The sequence below is a fragment of the Stegodyphus dumicola genome, chromosome X2 (assembly GCF_044657685.1).
Source record: "Stegodyphus dumicola isolate Sdum_Otavi_A_Nest chromosome X2, ASM4465768v1".
NCBI lineage: Eukaryota > Metazoa > Arthropoda > Arachnida > Araneae > Eresidae > Stegodyphus > Stegodyphus dumicola.
The window spans coordinates 193,735,182-193,758,026 of NC_140781.1; the positions used below are offsets into that span (position 1 = coordinate 193,735,182).

Sequence of the window (22,845 nt, forward strand, 5' to 3'; positions counted from 1 at the left end):
CTCAGAAACTTCCCTAACCTACAGGTTGTGATTAACAGACAAGTTAATAAGAGAATTTAATTTCTGGATCTTAAGAACTACTAACAGTCTTTAAACTTGTCTATTATAAACCAGTTGGCAACCAGCAATAATCTAGAATGATTATTTTTCATTCCATTCCCATAAAACAGCTGCATCTTATTTTTACTTCAGACGAGCTAAAGAATTCTGGGTACTTTTTTTGATTACTGTAAAGGCCCTTATTTTCGCAGGCTGTAATTTTTACTTAAATGAATATATCAGTGATTTCGCGAGTTGAAAATTTCACGAATTTTATATGAACAGAACCGAAAGTTGAAAAATGTCAAAAGTACCTAAGTACAGTTGATAAAGTTGAAAAATTTTAAAAGTACATTTTAAGAAATTTCCTTTTGTCCGAAAAGTTCGTCCCCCCTCCCCCATCGCTCTGAAAACAACCCACAGTGCTTATCAACTTTGACCTTGGCTCAACGTGCGCATTTCCCTCCCCCTTTTGCACCGAAAGTGTAATCTCCCCACCCCCTTCACTTTTCTCGGAAGCAGATCATCTATGCCCAACACCTGCTTGAACAAGTTGTTTCTAGCAGGAACTTCGCGACGGAGAAATACTCACCAAATGTTCTGACGAGACAACAGATAGAAGCAGTGAGTGCGAGCTAGAAAATTGAGAAGAAAACGTGTTATTAGTGCCGTAAAAAAATGTGGAAATACTCCTACAAGTTGATGGACAAGGGAGAGAAAATTCCTATAGAAGCTCCAGCGCCGGCAGGGCTTCCGGATGCAAGAAACGTTAAGTCATTTGTTGAATCAAAAGAAATAATATCTGATAATACTGAGGTTCAAGCATATAAACAAGCTAAAGCCGATGTAACAACTTTACCGCAGGGTAATCCTGGTTCCCCCTTAAAACTTTGTGATTTCGATGGAAGCGTTAGCACATATATGTAAATTGCGGATTGCTGGTGGAATAGTGGATCGCACTATTGTTATTGCAGCTGCAAAAGGAATTGTTAAATCACATGATCCATCTCTACTAAACGCTTTCGATTTGAACCCAAGAAGAGCAGAATGAACTTTGTCCCTAGAAAGGGAACCACGGCTGCACGAAAACTGCCCCCAGACTTCCCAGCTATTCACGACGAATTCGTTAAGCGTGTTCGTACAGTGATCGACAAAAATGTTGTACCCCCTCAGATGTTCCTTAACTTTGATCAAACAAACGCAAAGTTTGTGCCTACATCTAATTGCACACTGGAAGAACGTGGTTCAAATCAAGTGTCTGTAATCAGCATGGAAGATAAAAGATGATTGTTTTGTTAGCATGTTCCCTTGCTGGAAAAATACTTCCACAACAATTGTTGTTTGCTAGAAAAACAACAAATTGTCATCCAAAGTTTACATTTCCTGCGGACTGGGACATGTGGCACACCAATTCGCACTGGAGTAATACTGACACAATGATTCGATACATCGAGAATATTCTTGTACCTTATTACGACAAGCAGAGAGAGCTTTTCGGGATAGTTCCAGAACCTGGTGTAGCATTGTTCGACGTTTTTAAGGCACACCAAGATCCTCTTTTTCTGACTGAACTAGAGAAGAGGAATATTATTCTAGTTTTTGTGCCTGCTTCCTGAACAGGAAAGCTCCAACTTTTGGACTTAATTCTAAATGGCGAGTTCAAGCATTTGCTCAAGAATGAGTTTATTGAATGGTATTCTAATGAGCTTCAATTTCTCGAGGAAAAAGAATCTGTGTTCTTGTGAATATCATGACTAAAACCGATTCCCGCCTCTTGCCTTGTGCGCGTTATTTAACAGTACTGAAGCCAAACCTGAGATAATTTTGAATGGCATCAAAGAAGCTGGTATAAATAGTATTTTAAGTGAATGAGCTGCCTTCTATTAATTTTATTGTTTATATTAGAGAAAAATAATTGTGTATTATTCAAAAAATATTTATAAGAAAGTTGTCAAGAAAAAGCTTGTAACTCTACAATAAATCATTAAATTTGGGGTAAGAGAAAAATTTCTGATTTTTTATTATTATTTGAGGCGGGGAAAAAAAAAGTATTTCGCGAGGCTTAAATTTTCGTGATTACGATGGTCTCGCAAAAATAAGGGCCTTTACAGTATCTGCATTCCAAATGAAAAGTCACAAACTTGTTGCCATTATTGGACAGCATTCATAAATTTGTTGCTGACTTTCGAGAGAAACATTTGTTTGGACATCCTTACATCTATTTCAACAATGCATCTTCTGCTACTTTTTTACATTCTTCTTTTTCCATGGAAGGCATGTATACTTCTCTGAGGTAATTACACTAAACAATAAATTTGGTTTGGTGATAACCCCAGTCATTTTACACAAAATTTCAGGAACATATATTCTTTTGGCCAACAATAAATATAAAAAATGGCTTTTGTAAATGAGATAAAACTATCTTCAAACCAGTTACTAACCCATACTGCAATACTTTGCTTGCAATTTTTCATACTGCATTTCCGTAACATTTAGTTCTTTAAGAACTACAACTTCACAGAATGTAAGCTTCTGCCTTCTTTATAGTGAGGTGGAATGCTATATTTATAAAGAAATGCACACTTTCTTCTATTTATCAGCTAGCACATTCCACAGTCTCACTAAGATTCATAAACACAAAAACTAACAAACTCAGTGCAAAAAGAAATACAAATCAGAAAAATTACCACTGAATTTAAAAAGTGCAATTTCATGTGTACTCAAGCACACATGCACTATATGCATAGCTGGATTGCAGTATAAATACTATTTGATGAAATAATGCACAGCTTCTTCCACACTTTTTCATGAATTTTCTGTAGTGGCACGGATAACCAGAAGTACTGCATTCTATTCTACACTCGAACTTTTATAAAAACAAACGTAAATACATCCTATAAACTGTAACAAACAAAAGATAACCTTACGATTTTGTTGAAACTTATCAAAAAATCAATAAACATGCTTCTGCATTTCTTAAGATATGCAGTTTCTACTGACCCAACAACAAACAGAAATAAATTGACCGGAACATTCCCCTAACCCCCCACACCCACATATCAGTTTCATTTTCAAAAGATTTGGTTACAAATTTGCCAAATCCCAGCCCCATCGATCTGAAAACTATTAAGAACACAAAAAAATTGATGTCACTACAACTGTTTCAACAGAAGCGTATACTATCCCAATCCACAAAGAAGATGCAAATACTGAAACTCAGTATATCACTTTAAGTCTAGAAACTTACCAGTATGCATTATTGAGCATAAAAAAAAGAAACTGACAAACTGTCTGCTAAGCAGCATAGGAAAGAAAACAGCACATCTTTTATTACATGATCCTTAGAACATCCAAGCTTAAGAAATGAACAGTACAAAACCAGTCATCAAAAATCCAAGCACAAAGTCAGCCTTAAAATCAGAAAAGCACTAGAAATTACCACTAGACCATAATTCAACAGAGACCTTCTTTCAGTCTACCGTATATCTTGATACTGATTCAGAGATGTATGACAAAAAGAACAGACTTAATCAAGTCATCCATTCCAGCTCCAGCTGACAAAGTAGATGGGTTATTCGCAAAAGCTCTTATTTTTACTTAATCTTTAAACATGGATTTAATGCATACCTAGAAAAAAATGCAGGCATTTATAGAACAATGACAATATAAATCCTGACAGCAAGGTCCTCATTAAAATTAATACGGCTTTTAGATGGTCCAATTGGAAAGACTCCAGACATGAAAGTTCCAGGCAGTGGAACCACCTAGGCCAGAAATTCCCAACAGGGAAATTAACAGGGTTGGTACTGACCCCTGGGGTTTCATGAAATTATAAAGGGGATCAACAATGATCAAGGCGTCAACTGGGAGTTAATAGGTGAATGCGCACCAGCAATTGATAGAAATAACCAAGATCCTATTGCTAACAAAAAAATACTAATAAAATTGATAATTATTTATTTAGTGAGAAAATGCTATACCATACAAAGTCTTATTCAGAACATACGGGTATGCTAAGTTTTGGAACATAAAAGTCATCCAACAGAAATATCCTAAAATAGAAGTTGTTACCAATCCAACATTATTTATTTTCCCCTCTTCTTACCCAATTGACAGGGGCTTTAATCAAGTCAATTTAGTGCCGAAAACAATAAACAGGTAGAATATTTTTGAGCAATGTGATTTAAGAATTAAACAGTTTTATGCCAACTATTAAAAAATACATCAATACATCAAGTGCTGCCATCAATTGACGGAAATTTTGTGAAGAGCCTCGTATGCAAATGTAGGAAAATAACACTTCGCTGACTCCAAAAGAATCAATATTTTATCCCTTACAATGTTATATATAATTACACATTTTTTGGTTCATATCTTTTCTACTTATTCATGATATTTATTTACATTTTACATGCACGTTAAATCGCATGATAGAATACCGAACTTTGTTTTTCGTGGAGAGAAGAAGTGTTACCATTCCGCTTTAACTAAATCAGAAACTTGACGAAACTGAAGCAACGCAACACACCCCCTTCCTAGTGACAGCGATTATGGAAGATAGTCTTTAAAGTGACTGGGGAACTTCACATGTCTGCCGGTTCTAGTAGTCTTGGTTTCATGCGGAGTTTCTGCATTTTCTTGCGTGTTCTTGAGTGCAGGTGTTTTCCCACGTTCTGCTTTCTTGGAATGGGAGTCTTGGAAAGGAATATCAGAATCTTTCGCTAGCGCAGCGTCGCGGTTTTCGAGACAAATGAACACAGAACTTTTGCGCAGCGTAGCAGTCAAACGGTTAAACTAGCAAATGACTTTGGTTCTGGGAAACTTTTGATGGCATCAACTTTCGTTAAAAGAGGTTTAAGTCCTTGAGCTTAACACTTCATATCCCAGGAATGCAAGTTTTGTTTGACTGAATTTACACTTTGCTGCATTAATACACAGGCCATATTCATTTAGTCTCTCGAGGACTGCTTGTATATGTTGTTGATGAGATTCTTCACCATGAAAGGCTATTAGAATGTCATACAAATAGCAAAATACGAATTCTAGTTCATTCAACACACTGTTCAAAAAACGTTAGAACGTTTTGGCCGCATTTCGTAGGCCAAACGTCACGAATGGGAGCTCGAATAAGCCAAAGAGAGGGAGAATGGCTGTTTTCGGTATATCTTCTTCGCGAACCGGAATTTGTTAGTATGCTCTAATGAGATCTATGGATGAGAAAACTCTTTTTCCAGCTAAAATGGGACTGAAATCTGTTAAAAATGAGAGAGGGTATCTATCAGGAATCATAGCATTGTTTAACACTCGGTACCTCCACAAGGTCCCCAATCAACTGATTTCTTCATAGTGAGATGTAGTGGGCTCAACCAGTTAACGGACTGGTTCTAGGGGTGTTTTCGTGATTTTCCGCATGCGTGTCGTATATGCAGTATATTCTCAGGATGCAAACCTTAATAAAGCGGGCGCAGCCCGCGCAAAACCGCTGGACACTGGTAGTTCGGTCCAACTTTCGAATCCCGGCCAGCCGGCTGGGTGCATGGGTGTTTTCGTGATTTTACGCATGTGTAACGTGTATGCAGTATCTTTTTTAGATGGCCTGCATAAACGCATTTGGAGAATAAATTCAAACTCCTTTTTAGCCCCTTTGAGTTCCTCAGCTGATAGTCTTCTACTAGCTTTAGCGAAAACTGGTGACCTCTGGTTTTGATATAATGTTCGATATTGTGATTTTTAACTTTATTAATAACTACATTCAGTTTTAACAAATGCGGAAAATCGTTAAGGATACATTTGTATGGATCATTTACGGCATTTAAAATTGGAATATTATTATTATTTTGAAAATAAGGAGTTACAGTGGTTGTTAACAATGTAGTACCATCAATCAACTTGCAATTTTTGGAATCTACCAAAAAGTTAAAATTTGCAAGAAAATCCATGCCTATTATCGGTTTGTTTACTTCTGCAATTACAAAAGGCCATGTGAATGATCGTCTGAGTCCAAGATCAAGCTTGAATAATTTTTAGCCATGTGTTTTGATTTTCATGCCATTTGCAGCAAAGCGTTCTAAATTTGAGATGGTTTTTTTTAATCTGAAGGTAAGGGAGGAATAACGAAAATTTCTGTCACAGTATCTATTAAAAATTCGGTAGCCAATTCCTTGTTGCTGATGAAAAGATGACTCAACTGCACCCCTTGTCCCTCCGTCATCAATGAGAGATGGGGAGCTGGTTTTCCGGGTTATTTGTCTGTGATTTTGATGAGTAGTTGCAGGGTTCTTTACACTTAAATGACTTCTCACTGAATTTTTTATTATAGTAACAAATATCACTAGATCTGTTACCACTGTAACTCCTATCCCTTGATTTGGATCGCTTACGACAACATAAACGACTGTGACGTTGCTTGGATAAAGTGGAACTTGTAGGCTAAGTTCACTAACCTATTTTTGTAAACTTTCAATCACTTCAATTTTTACCATCATGGATGAAGCAGCAGCTATTTGAGGAGTAGCAGGGTTTCATTCCCAAATCTTATTGGAGTACAAAATTTGAGTACAAATTTTTATTGATAAAAAAATGCCAAAACATAAATTACATAAATTACCTGAGGAAGTTTAGATAAAGATGCATTCAAAACTTGTAGTTCTTGGAATTTTAAAACTTTTGTTTGGAACTTGATTGACTAAAACAATTAACTGCTCTCAACATATCCATGGAAAATAATTACTTTAACAAATAAATGCAGTCCATGTGGTAGGTATTACCAAAAGCGTGAATTTATTTCAGCGCATTATCCTAATTACCAACAAAATTTGAGTACAAATTTTTATTGATACAAAAATGCCAAAACATAAATTACATAAATTACCTGAGGAAGTTTAGATAAAGATGCATTCAAAACTTGTATTTCTTGAGATATCTTTGCTTGCCACTCTTTATGAAATGGATCCCAATGTTTCTCTTTCCGAGCCTTCTGTAATTAGAAATTTTATAAATATTTAAAATATAATAATGTATATAATAAGAAAACTTTGAATATATCATCTCCAAAGAACACAAACTCAATTTAAAACCATGAATGAAAAAACAACTTTTAGTCAGAATTAATTTTATTTACTTTGTTTTGAATTTGTGGCAGTCTGTTGCTCGACTGCGTGTGCAGCCAATCCACGTCATGTTGTGTTTGTAAAAACTGCTAAGCATGGCAGTGAACTTGCCTACTTCACCCTTAGCTCGAGCGAAGGATGTACGAATTTTAGTTTAGTAGTTTTCTGTTATGTTATTTTGTTGTGATGATTAAAAAATGTTTAAAATTATGGTGCGAGTGAATAAAGTTATATTTATTGAAATGGAGTCATGTCTCTGAAGAATATACACCAAGCCATACCCACTACGCACCACAAGATGGTGGCCAGGATGTTCGCATGAAGCTCATGCTGGTTGTCCGTTCAGGAACTTGGTTCCAGGACTTTCGTGTTTTTCCCTTCAGCTACTGTCATGGAGGAGTCTGCTGCCGTAAAGATACCAGTTTGTTGGAAAATATAGCTTATTTTTAAACCTTTTACAGCATCATCTCTCCTCCTTGAAATGTTTATTTAGTTTAGTCCTTATTTTAATGTAATATAGTAGTTACTTCTACTTCTTTTTCTTGCTGCCACTGTTTGCATTGAGAACGGACTGTTTCAACCTAATTGAGATGCAAAAACGAAACATGATGTTACGTCATCTGAAAGGCCGATTCGTGCCGATAGCTGATTGGTTGCCGTGAGATGACATCATTCCTACTTCTGCTATAAGTATCTCGCGTCGCTCTGGCTCAACCCTTCTAGTTCCTGCTTTCCCGGCATTTGAGTGAGCGGTTTCCAGCCTCTTCAGAAGGATGCATGCAGTCCGGTGATTAAAGTGCATTGGTTCTGGTTTGCGAGATGATGGTTCCAGAATAATGTTCTTTCGTTCCAGAGGCTACCATGTGAGTGACTGCCTTGGGCAGCATCCATGTTTCTTCAATGAAGACGGAATTAAAATACGTGAGCGGCGACTCCTTATGCAAACGGGGTTAGGCCTGTTTTAGGTGCTTTCAAGAACTTCATTTAAATTTTCAGGTGTTTTTCTTGACCATTGATTATGGACTTATTGAATGGGTAGCCAGCTTTATTTTTAGGCCGCATAATTACTGTTTAGGACATTTTCGTTTGTATAGAATGCCAGTGTTTTGGAGACCAGGTAAAAATATTTGATAAATGAAGGTTATATTATATTTTTCCTAAGACTCTAATATTGTTGACATTTATTTTCTGTGTTTTTATTCTTTATTATATTGTTAATAAATTGGTTAAGTTCAAAATCCTTTATTGTCTTCATTGTCTGCACAACATATCTCAGGGAGCTTTCATTGCTACTACTGCTAAATGATTAATTTCTTTAAACTTTGCTTTAGCATCATTTTGGTTATGGGCCACCAGCTCCTGAGTTATTTTTAGTGAAGACTTTTGAAGTTTGAAGTTAATTTAGGACTTAAGAGATTGGGGGGCTGTTTTTGTTAAAATTCAAATATGGCTACTGTTAGTGTCATGCATAATATTGCTAAACTTGATGCCTGTAATTATTTTACATGGTCCAAAGATATGAAGTTTGTCTTGAATGAAAAAAAAATGCATGGCTTTTGGTTAAGGGTATTGAAAAATGTCCTGATTTAGATGATGTTAAGGGTATTACAAAAGAAATTATTGCCGACTATCAAAATAGAAGTCGATTGGCATTATCGTTAATTTATATGAATATAAGCCCTGAATATAGAAACTTGATATGTGAAATTGATGACACGGTAGTGGCATGGAATACGCTTGCCAAATATTTCCAGCCAGATTATCGGTCAAGACATATGTCCCTGTTTTCAGAGTTCTTAAATTGCAAAATTAAGCCAAATGAAAGTATTAGTTTCTTTTCTTCTAGATTAAAACGCGTAACTGAACAGTTAGCTGATATTAATCAGGCTGTAAGAGACATTTATATATGTTTCCAGTTTCTTAGGTTCCTTCCAGATAAATTTGATCAAGTAGTTCAGAATATTTTGAGGTGGCCAGATGAAAAGTTCATTTTTAAAAATGTTGAACTTGAAATTCTAGCAGAGGAAACATGTCTTAATTTAAGAGAGATAGATAGAGAAAACTCCAATAAGACAATATAGAAGTTCAAAGTACTAACTGTGAACCCAAATTTAAGCAGATTAAAGAGCTCAAGTGTTATAAATGTGGCCGTCTAGGTCATATTCAAAAATACTGTAGAATGAGAGGTAACTTTTCCAGATCACCCTCACCTGCTTCTTCTGTTTCCTCAGCTGTATCTAGTAGTAATAAAACATCTTCTAAGTGTAAGAATAAACCCAAGTTGAGTAAAAGTAAAAATAATTCCCATGCACAGTCCCATTTTATAGTTCAAGCCAATGTTAACAATGTGGAAGAAAATGATGTTAGTTGTATTTTTGATACGGATGCATCTCATCATTTTTGTAAAAATCGTGAATTGTTTGATACTTTTTCTCCTGTGAAAAATGAGAATATGCTAGTAGCTATCGATGGGGTAACTTTTCCAATTCATGGGAAGGATACTGTTAAAATGAAATTTGGGGATACGGTTATTTTGCTTAAAGATGTGTTATATTCACCTGAACTGAGACGAAATTTAATATCTGGACCTAGGGTGGATATCAATGGAGCGAGATTTTATGGTAAAAATGGGCAAATTAAAGTTACTGATGATGAAAATTCAACTTTGTACAAGGCTAAGTTGATAGGAACTAACTATCATGTGTTCCCGAAAATAATCAAAAAGGGGGGCAAATCTGTAAAATTTGAGGCATCCACAGTTCAGCATAATAATAGTGAATTATGGCATGGTCGGTTTGGTCATATAAATTATGATACTATCATCAGGACTAGTAAGAGGCATTCAGTTCGAGGTCTTCCTGTGTTAAAGCACTCACCTAATTTGTTTTGTGAACATTGCCAAATCAATAAGCAAAGATGAATCTCCTATAGACCTTTAGAAGGTATTCAAGTAAAGAGACAGCTTGAAAGGGTTTTTCTCTGATGTATGGGGACCTATTAATATTCCAGGTAGGAATGGTGAACGTTATTTCGTTTCCTTTATTGACGAATATTCTCGTTATGTGGTAGTGTACCCCATTGTGGAGAAAAGTCAGTTGTTTGAAGTATTTGAAAGGCATATAGCATGTGCGGAAAGATCTTTGAACCTTAGATTGAAATACTTTAGGACAGACAATGGGCGAGAATATGATAATGATCAATTCAGGTCATATTGTAATAAAAATGGTGTAAAGCACGAATTTACAGAAGTCTACACTCCAGAACAGAATGGAGTTTGTGAGAGATTTAATCAGACAGCTCTCAATAATGTACGTGCAATCTTACACGATAGTGGAATGAGTTCCGAATTTTGGTCAGATGCAGTAATGTATTTTGCATATTCATTTAATAGAATCTGTCATAAGGGCCAAGATAGGACCCCATTTGAATTATACACTAAGCGGAAACCATCAGTACGTCATCTTAAGGCATTTGGAACGATTGCCTATGTGGGAATTCCAAAGGCTAAAAGAAATTCTAAACTTGATCCAAAGGCTACGAAGGGCCGATTGATTGGGTACAGTGTACGAACAAAAGGGTACAAGATTTGGTTGAAAAATGAGCAAAAGGTAGTAGAAACCCTCAATGCTAATTTTAAAGAGTCGATTGGAATGCAGAAAAGTGGCAGTGGAGCTGCACTGGGCACCCTTCCTGATTTGGAATCTGAAGAAAGGGTAGTTCCAATCTACTGACACTCCAGTTGGCTATTTTCCTGAAATAGAGAAAGAACCGATACCAATGCACCTTCTTACTACAATTGGCACTGATACTCAATCTACATTGAGACAAGTAACTTGGCTTCGTAAACCTGTTCCAAGGCCAGACGGCACTCGTACGGATGTGTATTATTTTGAGAGGGGGTCTAATCAAAGACTACGATCACCAAATGATATAGAAAGGTATTGCACTGAACATAATATTCAGTATGATCCTACCTTGTTTGATTTCAAGGGAAGCAATACTTATAGTGGTGAAATCGACCCAACTGGTACTCCTTCAACGTCGTATACCCGAGATAGCTGACTAGATGTTTCAATTCCAAACACTTATAACCAGGCAATGAAATCTGCAGAAAAGCTTAAATGGATAGAGGCAATGGAAGAGGAAATGGCCAACATGCGAAAGCATAAGCTATGGCATCTTGTTCCACTTCCTAAAGACAAGGCTCCACTAGGTTGAAGGTGGATTTTCAACATTAAACGTGACGAATTTGGAAACATTGTTCGTTTTAAACTCGTTTAGTGGCTCAGGGTTATCGGCAAATTAAATACGATACCCATGATGAAACCTACTCTCCTGTAGTCAACTTTTCAGTAATAAGGCTCTTTTTCTCCCTTTGAGTTGCACACCTTGGATGGGCAAATATACAATGTGACGTGAAAAGTGCCTATTTCTACGCTCCTTTATCAGAGGAAATTTACATGTCCCAACCTCAGGGTTTTGTAGAGCGAGATAAAGAAACTTTTGTGTGTCGCTTAGATAGAGCCTTGTATGGTTTGCATCAGAGTGGCCAATTATGGTACTACGAGTTGGATAGAACACTATGTAACCTAGGGTTTATCAAGTTTGAGTGGTGTAATTGTGTCTATAGTTTTAAAGATTTTGTCATTCTGTTGGTTTATGTTGATGATATAGTTGTGTTTGGGAAAAGTGAAGTTCAGGCCAAAAGGATATTAAAAGTCCTGAGTTCACATTTTGATTTGAAAATTTTAGGTAAAACAAGAAAGCTTCTGGGTGTGGAGTTTGAATATGAGAAAAATAGAGTTTTAATTCATCAGCAATTATATATAGAAGACATAGTTGATCGTTTTAAGTCTTTTAAAATACAAATTACTTCCCTTCCAATAGTTAAAGGTGTGAAATATTCAAAGTCTCAAAGTCCCAGTACACAAGAAGAAACGACTGAAATGATGAATTATCCTTATAGAAATGTTTTGGGATGTCTCTCGTTTCTTTGCAATCGTACTCGTCCAGATATAGCTTATGCTGTTAATATATTTTCTCAGTTCCAAAGCAATCCTGGTAAGTTTCACTGGGAAGGATTACTTAAACTTTTAGGGTACGTTTCCAATACCAGACAGCACAAACTCAAACTGGTATGCAAGGAACTGAAGCTCAATATATATTCAGATTCGGATTTTGCTTCAAGCAGGGATGATATGGTGTCTATTGGTGGACAAATAGCTTTGTTGGGAGAATCACCTGTATCTTGGCGTACATTTAAAGAAAGGGGAGTGAGTTTATCTACTATGGAGGCGGAATTAATCTCCATGATTGAATCAGCAAAAGAATTAGTTTGGTTTAAAAACATTTTGGATGAATGCATTCAATTTAAGATTGCAAGTAACTATGTTTCGAGGCCAATATTGTTTGCTGATAATATGGCTGCTATATGTTTTACAAAATCACCCATTGAAAACTCGAGGACAAAACATATAGATGTAAAACTATTTTTCATTCGTGATCTATTGAACAGGGAAATTTTTGATTTAAAATATGTCACAAGTAAAGATAATCTGGCTGATCCCATGACAAAACCGCTGACTAAGCATAACCTGATTAAGATTTTGTGGAACAATTTTCTTATGAAATTTGTTTTTGTGTGTATTTAAATTAAGAGTTTTGTTTATTTGAAACTAATATGTTATAAGTCATATTATGGTGGATATGAGGTAAATGTAAAATTGTATAGTGTAGAATGTTGTATGAGTGACCAGGGCCCTGGGTAAATGTATTGAGTGTGTGATCATATATATGTCTTTGTATTGTTCTGTAACATGTTGGACTTTCTTGCTACGGTAAAATTTTTGAATAATGGGATAAGATTTTCCCAAAGAAAAATTTTCTTAAAAATTTCTGAATGAAATTGTGATATTCATTTATTCTTGTTTTGAATTTTGTAAAGATACTGGCATTTGGTTTTTATTTTAAGTCGGAGATGATGATGTGGGGGGGCATTCGTTGGAAAATATAGCTTATTTTTAAACCTTTTACTGCATCATCTCTCCTCCTTGAAATGTTTATTTAGTTTAGTCCTTATTTTAATGTAATATAGTAGTTACTTCTACTTCTTTTTCTTGCTGCCACTGTTTGCATTGAGAACGGACTGTTTCAACCTAATTGAGATGCAAAAACGAAACATGATGTTACGTCATCTGAAAGGCCGATTCGTGCCGATAGCTGATTGGTTGCCGTGAGATGACATCATTCCTACTTCTGCTATAAGTATCTCGCGTCGCTCTGGCTCAACCCTTCTAGTTCCTGCTTTCCCGGCATTTGAGTGAGCGGTTTCCAGCCTCTTCAGAAGGATGCATGCAGTCCGGTGATTAAAGTGCATTGGTTCTGGTTTGCGAGATGATGGTTCCAGAATAATGTTCTTTCGTTCCAGAGGCTACCATGTGAGTGACTGCCTTGGGCAGCATCCATGTTTCTTCAATGAAGACGGAATTAAAATACGTGAGCGGCGACTCCTTATGCAAACGGGGTTAGGCCTGTTTTAGGTGCTTTCAAGAACTTCATTTAAATTTTCAGGTGTTTTTCTTGACCATTGATTATGGACTTATTGAATGGGTAGCCAGCTTTATTTTTAGGCCGCATAATTACTGTTTAGGACATTTTCGTTTGTATAGAATGCCAGTGTTTTGGAGACCAGGTAAAAATATTTGATAAATGAAGGTTATATTATATTTTTCCTAAGACTCTAATATTGTAGACATTTATTTTCTGTGTTTTTATTCTTTATTATATTGTTAATAAATTGGTTAAGTTCAAAATCCTTTATTGTCTTCATTGTCTGCACAACATATCTCAGGGAGCTTTCATTGCTACTACTGCTAAATGCTTAATTTCTTTAAACTTTGCTTTAGCATCATTTTGGTTATGGGCCACCAGCTCCTGAGTTATTTTTAGTGAAGACTTTTGAAGTTTGAAGTTAATTTAGGACTTAAGAGATTGGGGGGCGGTTTTTGTTAAAATTCAAATATGGCTACTGTTAGTGTCATGCATAATATTGCTAAACTTGATGCCTGTAATTATTTTACATGGTCCAAAGATATGAAGTTTGTCTTGAATGAAAAAAAAATGCATGGCTTTTGGTTAAGGGTATTGAAAAATGTCCTGATTTAGATGATGTTAAGGGTATTACAAAAGAAATTATTGCCGACTATCAAAATAGAAGTCGATTGGCATTATCGTTAATTTATATGAATGTAAGCCCTGAATATAGAAACTTGATATGTGAAATTGATGACACGGTAGTGGCATGGAATACGCTTGCCAAATATTTCCAGCCAGATTATCGGTCAAGACATATGTCCCTGTTTTCAGAGTTCTTAAATTGCAAAATTAAGCCAAATGAAAGTATTAGTTTCTTTTCTTCTAGATTAAAACGCGTAACTGAACAGTTAGCTGATATTAATCAGGCTGTAAGAGACATTTATATATGTTTCCAGTTTCTTAGGTTCCTTCCAGATAAATTTGATCAAGTAGTTCAGAATATTTTGAGGTGGCCAGATGAAAAGTTCATTTTTAAAAATGTTGAACTTGAAATTCTAGCAGAGGAAACGTGTCTTAATTTAAGAGAGATAGATAGAGAAAACTCCAATAAGACTATATAGAAGTTCAAAGTACTAACTGTGAACCCAAATTTAAGCAGATTAAAGAGCTCAAGTGTTATAAATGTGGCCGTCTAGGTCATATTCAAAAATACTGTAGAATGAGAGGTAACTTTTCCAGATCACCCTCACCTGCTTCTTCTGTTTCCTCAGCTGTATCTAGTAGTAATAAAACATCTTCTAAGTGTAAGAATAAACCCAAGTTGAGTAAAAGTAAAAATAATTCCCATGCACAGTCCCATTTTATAGTTCAAGCCAATGTTAACAATGTGGAAGAAAATGATGATAGTTGGATTTTTGATACGGCTGCATCTCATCATTTTTGTAAAAATCGTCAATTGTTTGATACTTTTTCTCCTGTGAAAAATGAGAATATGCTAGTAGCTATCGATGGGGTAACTTTTCCAATTCATGGGAAGGATACTGTTAAAATGAAATTTGGGGATACGGTTATTTTGCTTAAAGATGTGTTATATTCACCTGAACTGAGACGAAATTTAATATCTGGACCTAGGGTGGATATCAATGGAGCGAGATTTTATGGTAAAAATGGGCAAATTAAAGTTACTGATGATGAAAATTCAACTTTGTACAAGGCTAAGTTGATAGGAACTAACTATCATGTGTTCCCGAAAATAATCAAAAAGGGGGGCAAATCTGTAAAATTTGAGGCATCCACAGTTCAGCATAATAATAGTGAATTATGGCATGGTCGGTTTGGTCATATAAATTATGATACTATCATCAGGACTAGTAAGAGGCATTCAGTTCGAGGTCTTCCTGTGTTAAAGCACTCACCTAATTTGTTTTGTGAACATTGCCAAATCAATAAGCAAAGATGAATCTCCTATAGACCTTTAGAAGGTATTCAAGTAAAGAGACAGCTTGAAAGGGTTTTTCTCTGATGTATGGGGACCTATTAATATTCCAGGTAGGAATGGTGAACGTTATTTCGTTTCCTTTATTGACGAATATTCTCGTTATGTGGTAGTGTACCCCATTGTGGAGAAAAGTCAGTTGTTTGAAGTATTTGAAAGGCATATAGCATGTGCGGAAAGATCTTTGAACCTTAGATTGAAATACTTTAGGACAGACAATGGGCGAGAATATGATAATGATCAATTCAGGTCATATTGTAATAAAAATGGTGTAAAGCACGAATTTACAGAAGTCTACACTCCAGAACAGAATGGAGTTTGTGAGAGATTTAATCAGACAGCTCTCAATAATGTACGTGCAATCTTACACGATAGTGGAATGAGTTCCGAATTTTGGTCAGATGCAGTAATGTATTTTGCATATTCATTTAATAGAATCTGTCATAAGGGCCAAGATAGGATCCCATTTGAATTATACACTAAGCGGAAACCATCAGTACGTCATCTTAAGGCATTTGGAACGATTGCCTATGTGGGAATTCCAAAGGCTAAAAGAAATTCTAAACTTGATCCAAAGGCTACGAAGGGCCAATTGATTGGGTACAGTGTACGAACAAAAGGGTACAAGATTTGGTTGAAAAATGAGCAAAAGGTAGTAGAAACCCTCAATGCTAATTTTAAAGAGTCGATTGGAATGCAGAAAAGTGGCAGTGGAGCTGCACTGGGCACCCTTCCTGATTTGGAATCTGAAGAAAGGGTAGTTCCAATCTACTGACACTCCAGTTGGCTATTTTCCTGAAATAGAGAAAGAACCGATACCAATGCACCTTCTTACTACAATTGGCACTGATACTCAATCTACATTGAGACAAGTAACTTGGCTTCGTAAACCTGTTCCAAGGCCAGACGGCACTCGTACGGATGTGTATTATTTTGAGAGGGGGTCTAATCAAAGACTACGATCACCAAATGATATAGAAAGGTATTGCACTGAACATAATATTCAGTATGATCCTACCTTGTTTGATTTCAAGGGAAGCAATACTTATAGTGGTGAAATCGACCCAACTGGTACTCCTTCAACGTCGTATACCCGAGATAGCTGACTAGATGTTTCAATTCCAAACACTTATAACCAGGCAATGAAATCTGCAGAAAAGCTTAAATGGATAGAGGCAATGGAAGAGGAAATGGCCAACATGCGAAAGCATAAGCTATGGCATCTTGTTCCACTTCCTAAAGACAAGGCTCCACTAGGTTGAAGGTGGATTTTCAACATTAAACGTGATGAATTTGGAAACATTGTTCGTTTTAAACTCGTTTAGTGGCTCAGGGTTATCGGCAAATTAAATACGATACCCATGATGAAACCTACTCTCCTGTAGTCAACTTTTCAGTAATAAGGCTCTTTTTCTCCCTTTGAGTTGCACACCTTGGATGGGCAAATATACAATGTGACGTGAAAAGTGCCTATTTCTACGCTCCTTTATCAGAGGAAATTTACATGTCCCAACCTCAGGGTTTTGTAGAGCGAGATAAAGAAACTTTTGTGTGTCGCTTAGATAGAGCCTTGTATGGTTTGCATCAGAGTGGCCAATTATGGTACTACGAGTTGGATAGAACACTATGTAACCTAGGGTTTATCAAGTTTGAGTGGTGTAATTGTGTCTATAGTTTTAAAGATTTTGTCATTCTGTTGGTTTATGTTGATGATATAGTTGTGTTTGGGAAAAGTGAAGTTCAGGCCAAAAGGATATTAAAAGTCCTGAGTTCACATTTTGATTTGAAAATTTTAGGTAAAACAAGAAAGCTTCTGGGTGTGGAGTTTGAATATGAGAAAAATAGAGTTTTAATTCATCAGCAATTATATATAGAAGACATAGTTGATCGTTTTAAGTCTTTTAAAATACAAATTACTTCCCTTCCAATAGTTAAAGGTGTGAAATATTCAAAGTCTCAAAGTCCCAGTACACAAGAAGAAACGACTGAAATGATGAATTATCCTTATAGAAATGTTTTGGGATGTCTCTCGTTTCTTTGCAATCGTACTCGTCCAGATATAGCTTATGCTGTTAATATATTTTCTCAGTTCCAAAGCAATCCTGGTAAGTTTCACTGGGAAGGATTACTTAAACTTTTAGGGTACGTTTCCAATACCAGACAGCACAAACTCAAACTGGTATGCAAGGAACTGAAGCTCAATATATATTCAGATTCGGATTTTGCTTCAAGCAGGGATGATATGGTGTCTATTGGTGGACAAATAGCTTTGTTGGGAGAATCACCTGTATCTTGGCGTACATTTAAAGAAAGGGGAGTGAGTTTATCTACTATGGAGGCGGAATTAATCTCCATGATTGAATCAGCAAAAGAATTAGTTTGGTTTAAAAACATTTTGGATGAATGCATTCAATTTAAGATTGCAAGTAACTATGTTTCGAGGCCAATATTGTTTGCTGATAATATGGCTGCTATATGTTTTACAAAATCACCCATTGAAAACTCGAGGACAAAACATATAGATGTAAAACTATTTTTCATTCGTGATCTATTGAACAGGGAAATTTTTGATTTAAAATATGTCACAAGTAAAGATAATCTGGCTGATCCCATGACAAAACCGCTGACTAAGCATAACCTGATTAAGATTTTGTGGAACAATTTTCTTATGAAATTTGTTTTTGTGTGTATTTAAATTAAGAGTTTTGTTTATTTGAAACTAATATGTTATAAGTCATATTATGGTGGATATGAGGTAAATGTAAAATTGTATAGTGTAGAATGTTGTATGAGTGACCAGGGCCCTGGGTAAATGTATTGAGTGTGTGATCATATATATGTCTTTGTATTGTTCTGTAACATGTTGGACTTTCTTGCTACGGTAAAATTTTTGAATAATGGGATAAGATTTTCCCAAAGAAAAATTTTCTTAAAAATTTCTGAATGAAATTGTGATATTCATTTATTCTTGTTTTGAATTTTGTAAAGATACTGGCATTTGGTTTTTATTTTAAGTCGGAGATGATGATGTGGGGGGCATTCGTTGGAAAATATAGCTTATTTTTAAACCTTTTACTGCATCATCTCTCCTCCTTGAAATGTTTATTTAGTTTAGTCCTTATTTTAATGTAATATAGTAGTTACTTCTACTTCTTTTTCTTGCTGCCACTGTTTGCATTGAGAACGGACTGTTTCAACCTAATTGAGATGCAAAAACGAAACATGATGTTACGTCATCTGAAAGGCTGATTCGTGCCGATAGCTGATTGGTTGCCGTGAGATGACGTCATTCCTACTTCTGCTATAAGTATCTCGCGTCGCTCTGGCTCAACCCTTCTAGTTCCTGCTTTCCCGGCATTTGAGTGAGCGGTTTCCAGCCTCTTCAGAAGGATGCATGCAGTCCGGTGATTAAAGTACATGAGCGGCGGTAATTACTGCTAAATGTTTAATTTCTTTAAACTTTGCTTTAGCATCACAGTTTACAATCCTATTGACCCTCCATTGTGGTTTTCTATGAGCGAATCAACTTTTGCTTTAGCCGCGCCTAAGCCTGTTACGGAGCTGAAGACGAAATTCAACTTCTGCGTCGTTCATTTGCCGCCGGAAATTACTGTTTGTGTTCAAGATATCATACTCCGGGAACGCACAAATTCTTCTTACAAAGACTTCAAAGCTGCCATTATGGAACGCTGTGGCAAAAGCAGTACTAGTGAAATCCGGAAATTACTTGCCGGTGAGCAACTTGGAGACAGGAAGCCATCAGAATTGCTTCGTGTTATGACAAGGTGTGCTGAAAAATACAATGTGCCGGATTCTTTGTTACTGGACTTATTCATGTAGCAGATGCCGCTAAATGTCCAGTCTATCCTAGCATCGGTTGAGCCACTCGATTCATCGAAAACTGCCAGCATCATGTATAGAATATTGGAAGTTACACCTGCTCAGGTAAGCAAAGTTTCTTCACCTGTATCTGAGAATTCTAAATTGGATTCCCTGCAGGATGAGGTCTGCAAATTGTGTGGTGAGGTTTGTCTCTACGAAGACCGCGCAGTGTTTCCAAAAATTGCTATAACAGATAGCGAAGCCCTTCAGCTAAAGCTGCTTCAAATCGTTCCTATTGCTGGTATCATCACAAATTTAGTAATAAAGCTAAGATGTGTGTTCCACCATGTATTCCAGGGAAAGTGTAATGGTGACTTGCGCTTTACCCTCTGAGTCTCGTCACCTTTTCATTAGAGACAGAAAATCAAACAGAATATTTTTGTGCGACACTGGCTCAGATGTCAGTCTTCTTTCAGCAACCAAAGAGGAAGCGCATCAAACACCGTCATGACATTTTCTGCCGCTAACAGCACTCCTATTCCAGTCTACGGACAAAAATCTCTAGGTACTGAACTTAGTCGCAATTTTAATTTTACTTTCAGGTATTGCAAATTCTCTCAAAGTTTCAATTAAATATTTTCTGTTTACTGAGTCATAGGCACTCTTAAAATCAACAAAAAGGTGGTGCTTTGTTATGCCATATTCATTATTATTATTATTATTATTATTTTAATTTGCCTAATGTTAAAGATTTGTTCTGCAGTAATTTTGCGGAAACCACATTGGTAATCACCTACAATGTTTTCTGTACAAGTTACTAGTCTACTAAAAAGTATATTGGAAAATAGTTTGTAAAAAACACAAAGGAGACCAATTCCCCTGTAGTTGGTACATTCAAAAATATCTTTTTGTTGTTGTTGTTGTTTATAGAGTAGATCATTCTCAATTTCCAATCTTCACGTTCCAAACTGATTCAATGAGGTGATGCATTTCCTCAATGTTTTGACCTGCAGCACTTTTAATGAGTTTTGAAGTAATCGAATCACAACCTGGGGCTTTGTTATTTTTTGAGCTTTTTAATTCCTTCTCTAACTTCTGCCAAAGATGGTGGTGGGATACTGTCGGTGTTTGCAGAGGTAATTGGGTTGGTTGAAGACCCATCCCAAGCATTTTGGACTTACTTACCAGAATTCTTCCATTCAAATTACAAATTATTGTTTTTACAAATGTAAGGCTACAGACAAAGCTTTTAAAAAAGCATTTTCAATGTTTACAACATATAATTTGAATAATACGGGAATGCAATTTTAGTAATCTTTCAAAGAAATAAGAAATGTGACAAATAGATAAATAAAGATAACAAAAAAGTGATATGAATGACACACAGCTGAAGGATTTTGTGCAGTTTGATATTTTTGCAGTCAATTAGCAAATTATGCAAAGACAACTTTTTATTTGGTTTGTTTGCTTTGTGTGAAAAACTCCCCTCCCAAAAAGCTGTATCAGACCAAATCCTACTATTCACTAATTCACTATAAATATCCCAGAGCAGATAATTTAAAATTAAAATATTTGAAAACTAAATACCCATAATTTTCATTAAACATACATTATTGTGTCTTAAATACAAACAGGATCTAAATGTCCAATGTACAAAACAAAAGACAGGAATAAAAATACAGTATATTGACACCAAAGTTTCCTCTTGAGTGGCTTTACAAAATTTAATTTCTGACTACCATAAGAGTTAAAATTACAACTATAGCTTCTTATTAAAAATTAATAGTTACTTAAGTTATCAGTGATGATGTTTTCATGTATAGTAGTTTTCCGTTTCTCAATTTTTCCATGCTTTTTTTAAAAGCTTTCTTCATAGTCTCTCCTTCCTGCAATCTCATACTTGCTGCCTTCAAATATTCTTTTAGAAATTTCAACTAAGTTTTTTTCTGTTAATTTGTTTCTTCTTCATTTTTTTTTTTTTTTTTTTTTTTTTTTTTTTCTGTCAGATGGAATTTATGGAAATTTTCCCTTATAGAGAAGCTGTAGGAGCTTTATGTTAGGTTCGAGATTAGATTTTGCTTACTGTGTCAACATTTTTTAATGTCACCTTGAAAATCAAGCAAAAGACAATTGAATCAAAGTGGAACATGTGTTCAGATACATAGCAGATTCTCTGACTAAAGGTGTTACATGCAAAAATAAATATCAGGGTTTTAATGAGTTTCATATGACACTGTGAAGTTTGGTACTGAAAGTTCAAAAACAAGAACTATGACATTCAATAAGCACAGCGCTCTGGCAGGCTTACTGATGTTGATGAGGCCCGCCTGCAAGAACTTGTGGAAGAAAATCAGTATGCAACCATTCGAAAGGTTGCTAAGGAGTTAGACATTAGTGCTAAGTCTGCTAGTCCTGCTAAGCATTACATAAACTTGACAACAACAAGTTAAATCACTGAGTGCCACATGAGCTAACTCAAGCAGATAAGGACAGACATGTTTGGGCATGCAATAATTTGCTTGAATATCAACACAAGGACAAACTCCTCGTTAGGATCGTCACTTATGATGAAAATTGGATTTACTTCAACAACACGGGTTGAAAAGGGGGTTGGTCTGCGCCCAATGAGCCCATCGGCAGCGTCGCAAAGCGCAACTGGCCTAACAAAAAGATTATGCTTTGTATCTGGTGGAGTTCTTGTGGTATTATTTACAAAGAGTATCTAGAGAAAAGGTAAAATCCTCAACAGTAAGGTGTACAGTGAGATGCTAAGTCTGTGTTGATGCTGCTATCAAGGAAAATGTCGAACTGAGTTCCAGTGCAAAAAGGTAATGTTCCATCAAGATAATACAAGACCACATGTGTCTGCATTCTCTGGCTAGACTCTGTACGAACTCGAATGGGATCTTTTGCCACACCCACCCGCTCCTTCAGACTTCTATCTTTTTTCACACCTGTAGCTTCATCTTGCTAGTGCTATCTTCCATTCTGCACAGAACGTCCAAACATTTGTATCTGGTTCATTACAACCAGATGTACTGCAGTGCTAAAGTGATGCAGATTTCAAAGGATGTCAAGAAGTATGGAATTCTACAAGTGGAGTAGTGATATTATATAGCGAAGGAGCGATATCATGGATTAGCCAAAGACAGTCACTTATTGCAATTTTGACAACTGAAGCAGAGATAACTGCAGCTAGTGAATGTTGTACAGAAGTAATTTGATTGAAGCAATTTTAGTGATGTTACCAAGTTACATGAAGTTCCAGTAATTCAAATAGATAACACTGCTACAGTGAGACAATAACAAAATCCTGAATTTCATCAGCATAAAAAACAAATTGAT

At 36.0% G+C, this 22,845-nt stretch overlaps 1 protein-coding gene across 1 annotated transcript in view; it reads right to left on the reverse strand.

Annotated features, from left to right (window-relative positions):
* Positions 1 to 22,845, reverse strand: part of TppII (Tripeptidyl-peptidase II) — a 313,141-nt gene that overhangs the window by 257,016 nt on the left and 33,280 nt on the right. Inside the window, exon 4 of the mRNA XM_085809472.1 lies at positions 6,911 to 7,015. Within this exon, the coding sequence (XP_085665598.1) occupies positions 6,911 to 7,015 (105 nt within the window). The remainder of the gene's footprint in view (positions 1 to 6,910; positions 7,016 to 22,845) is intronic.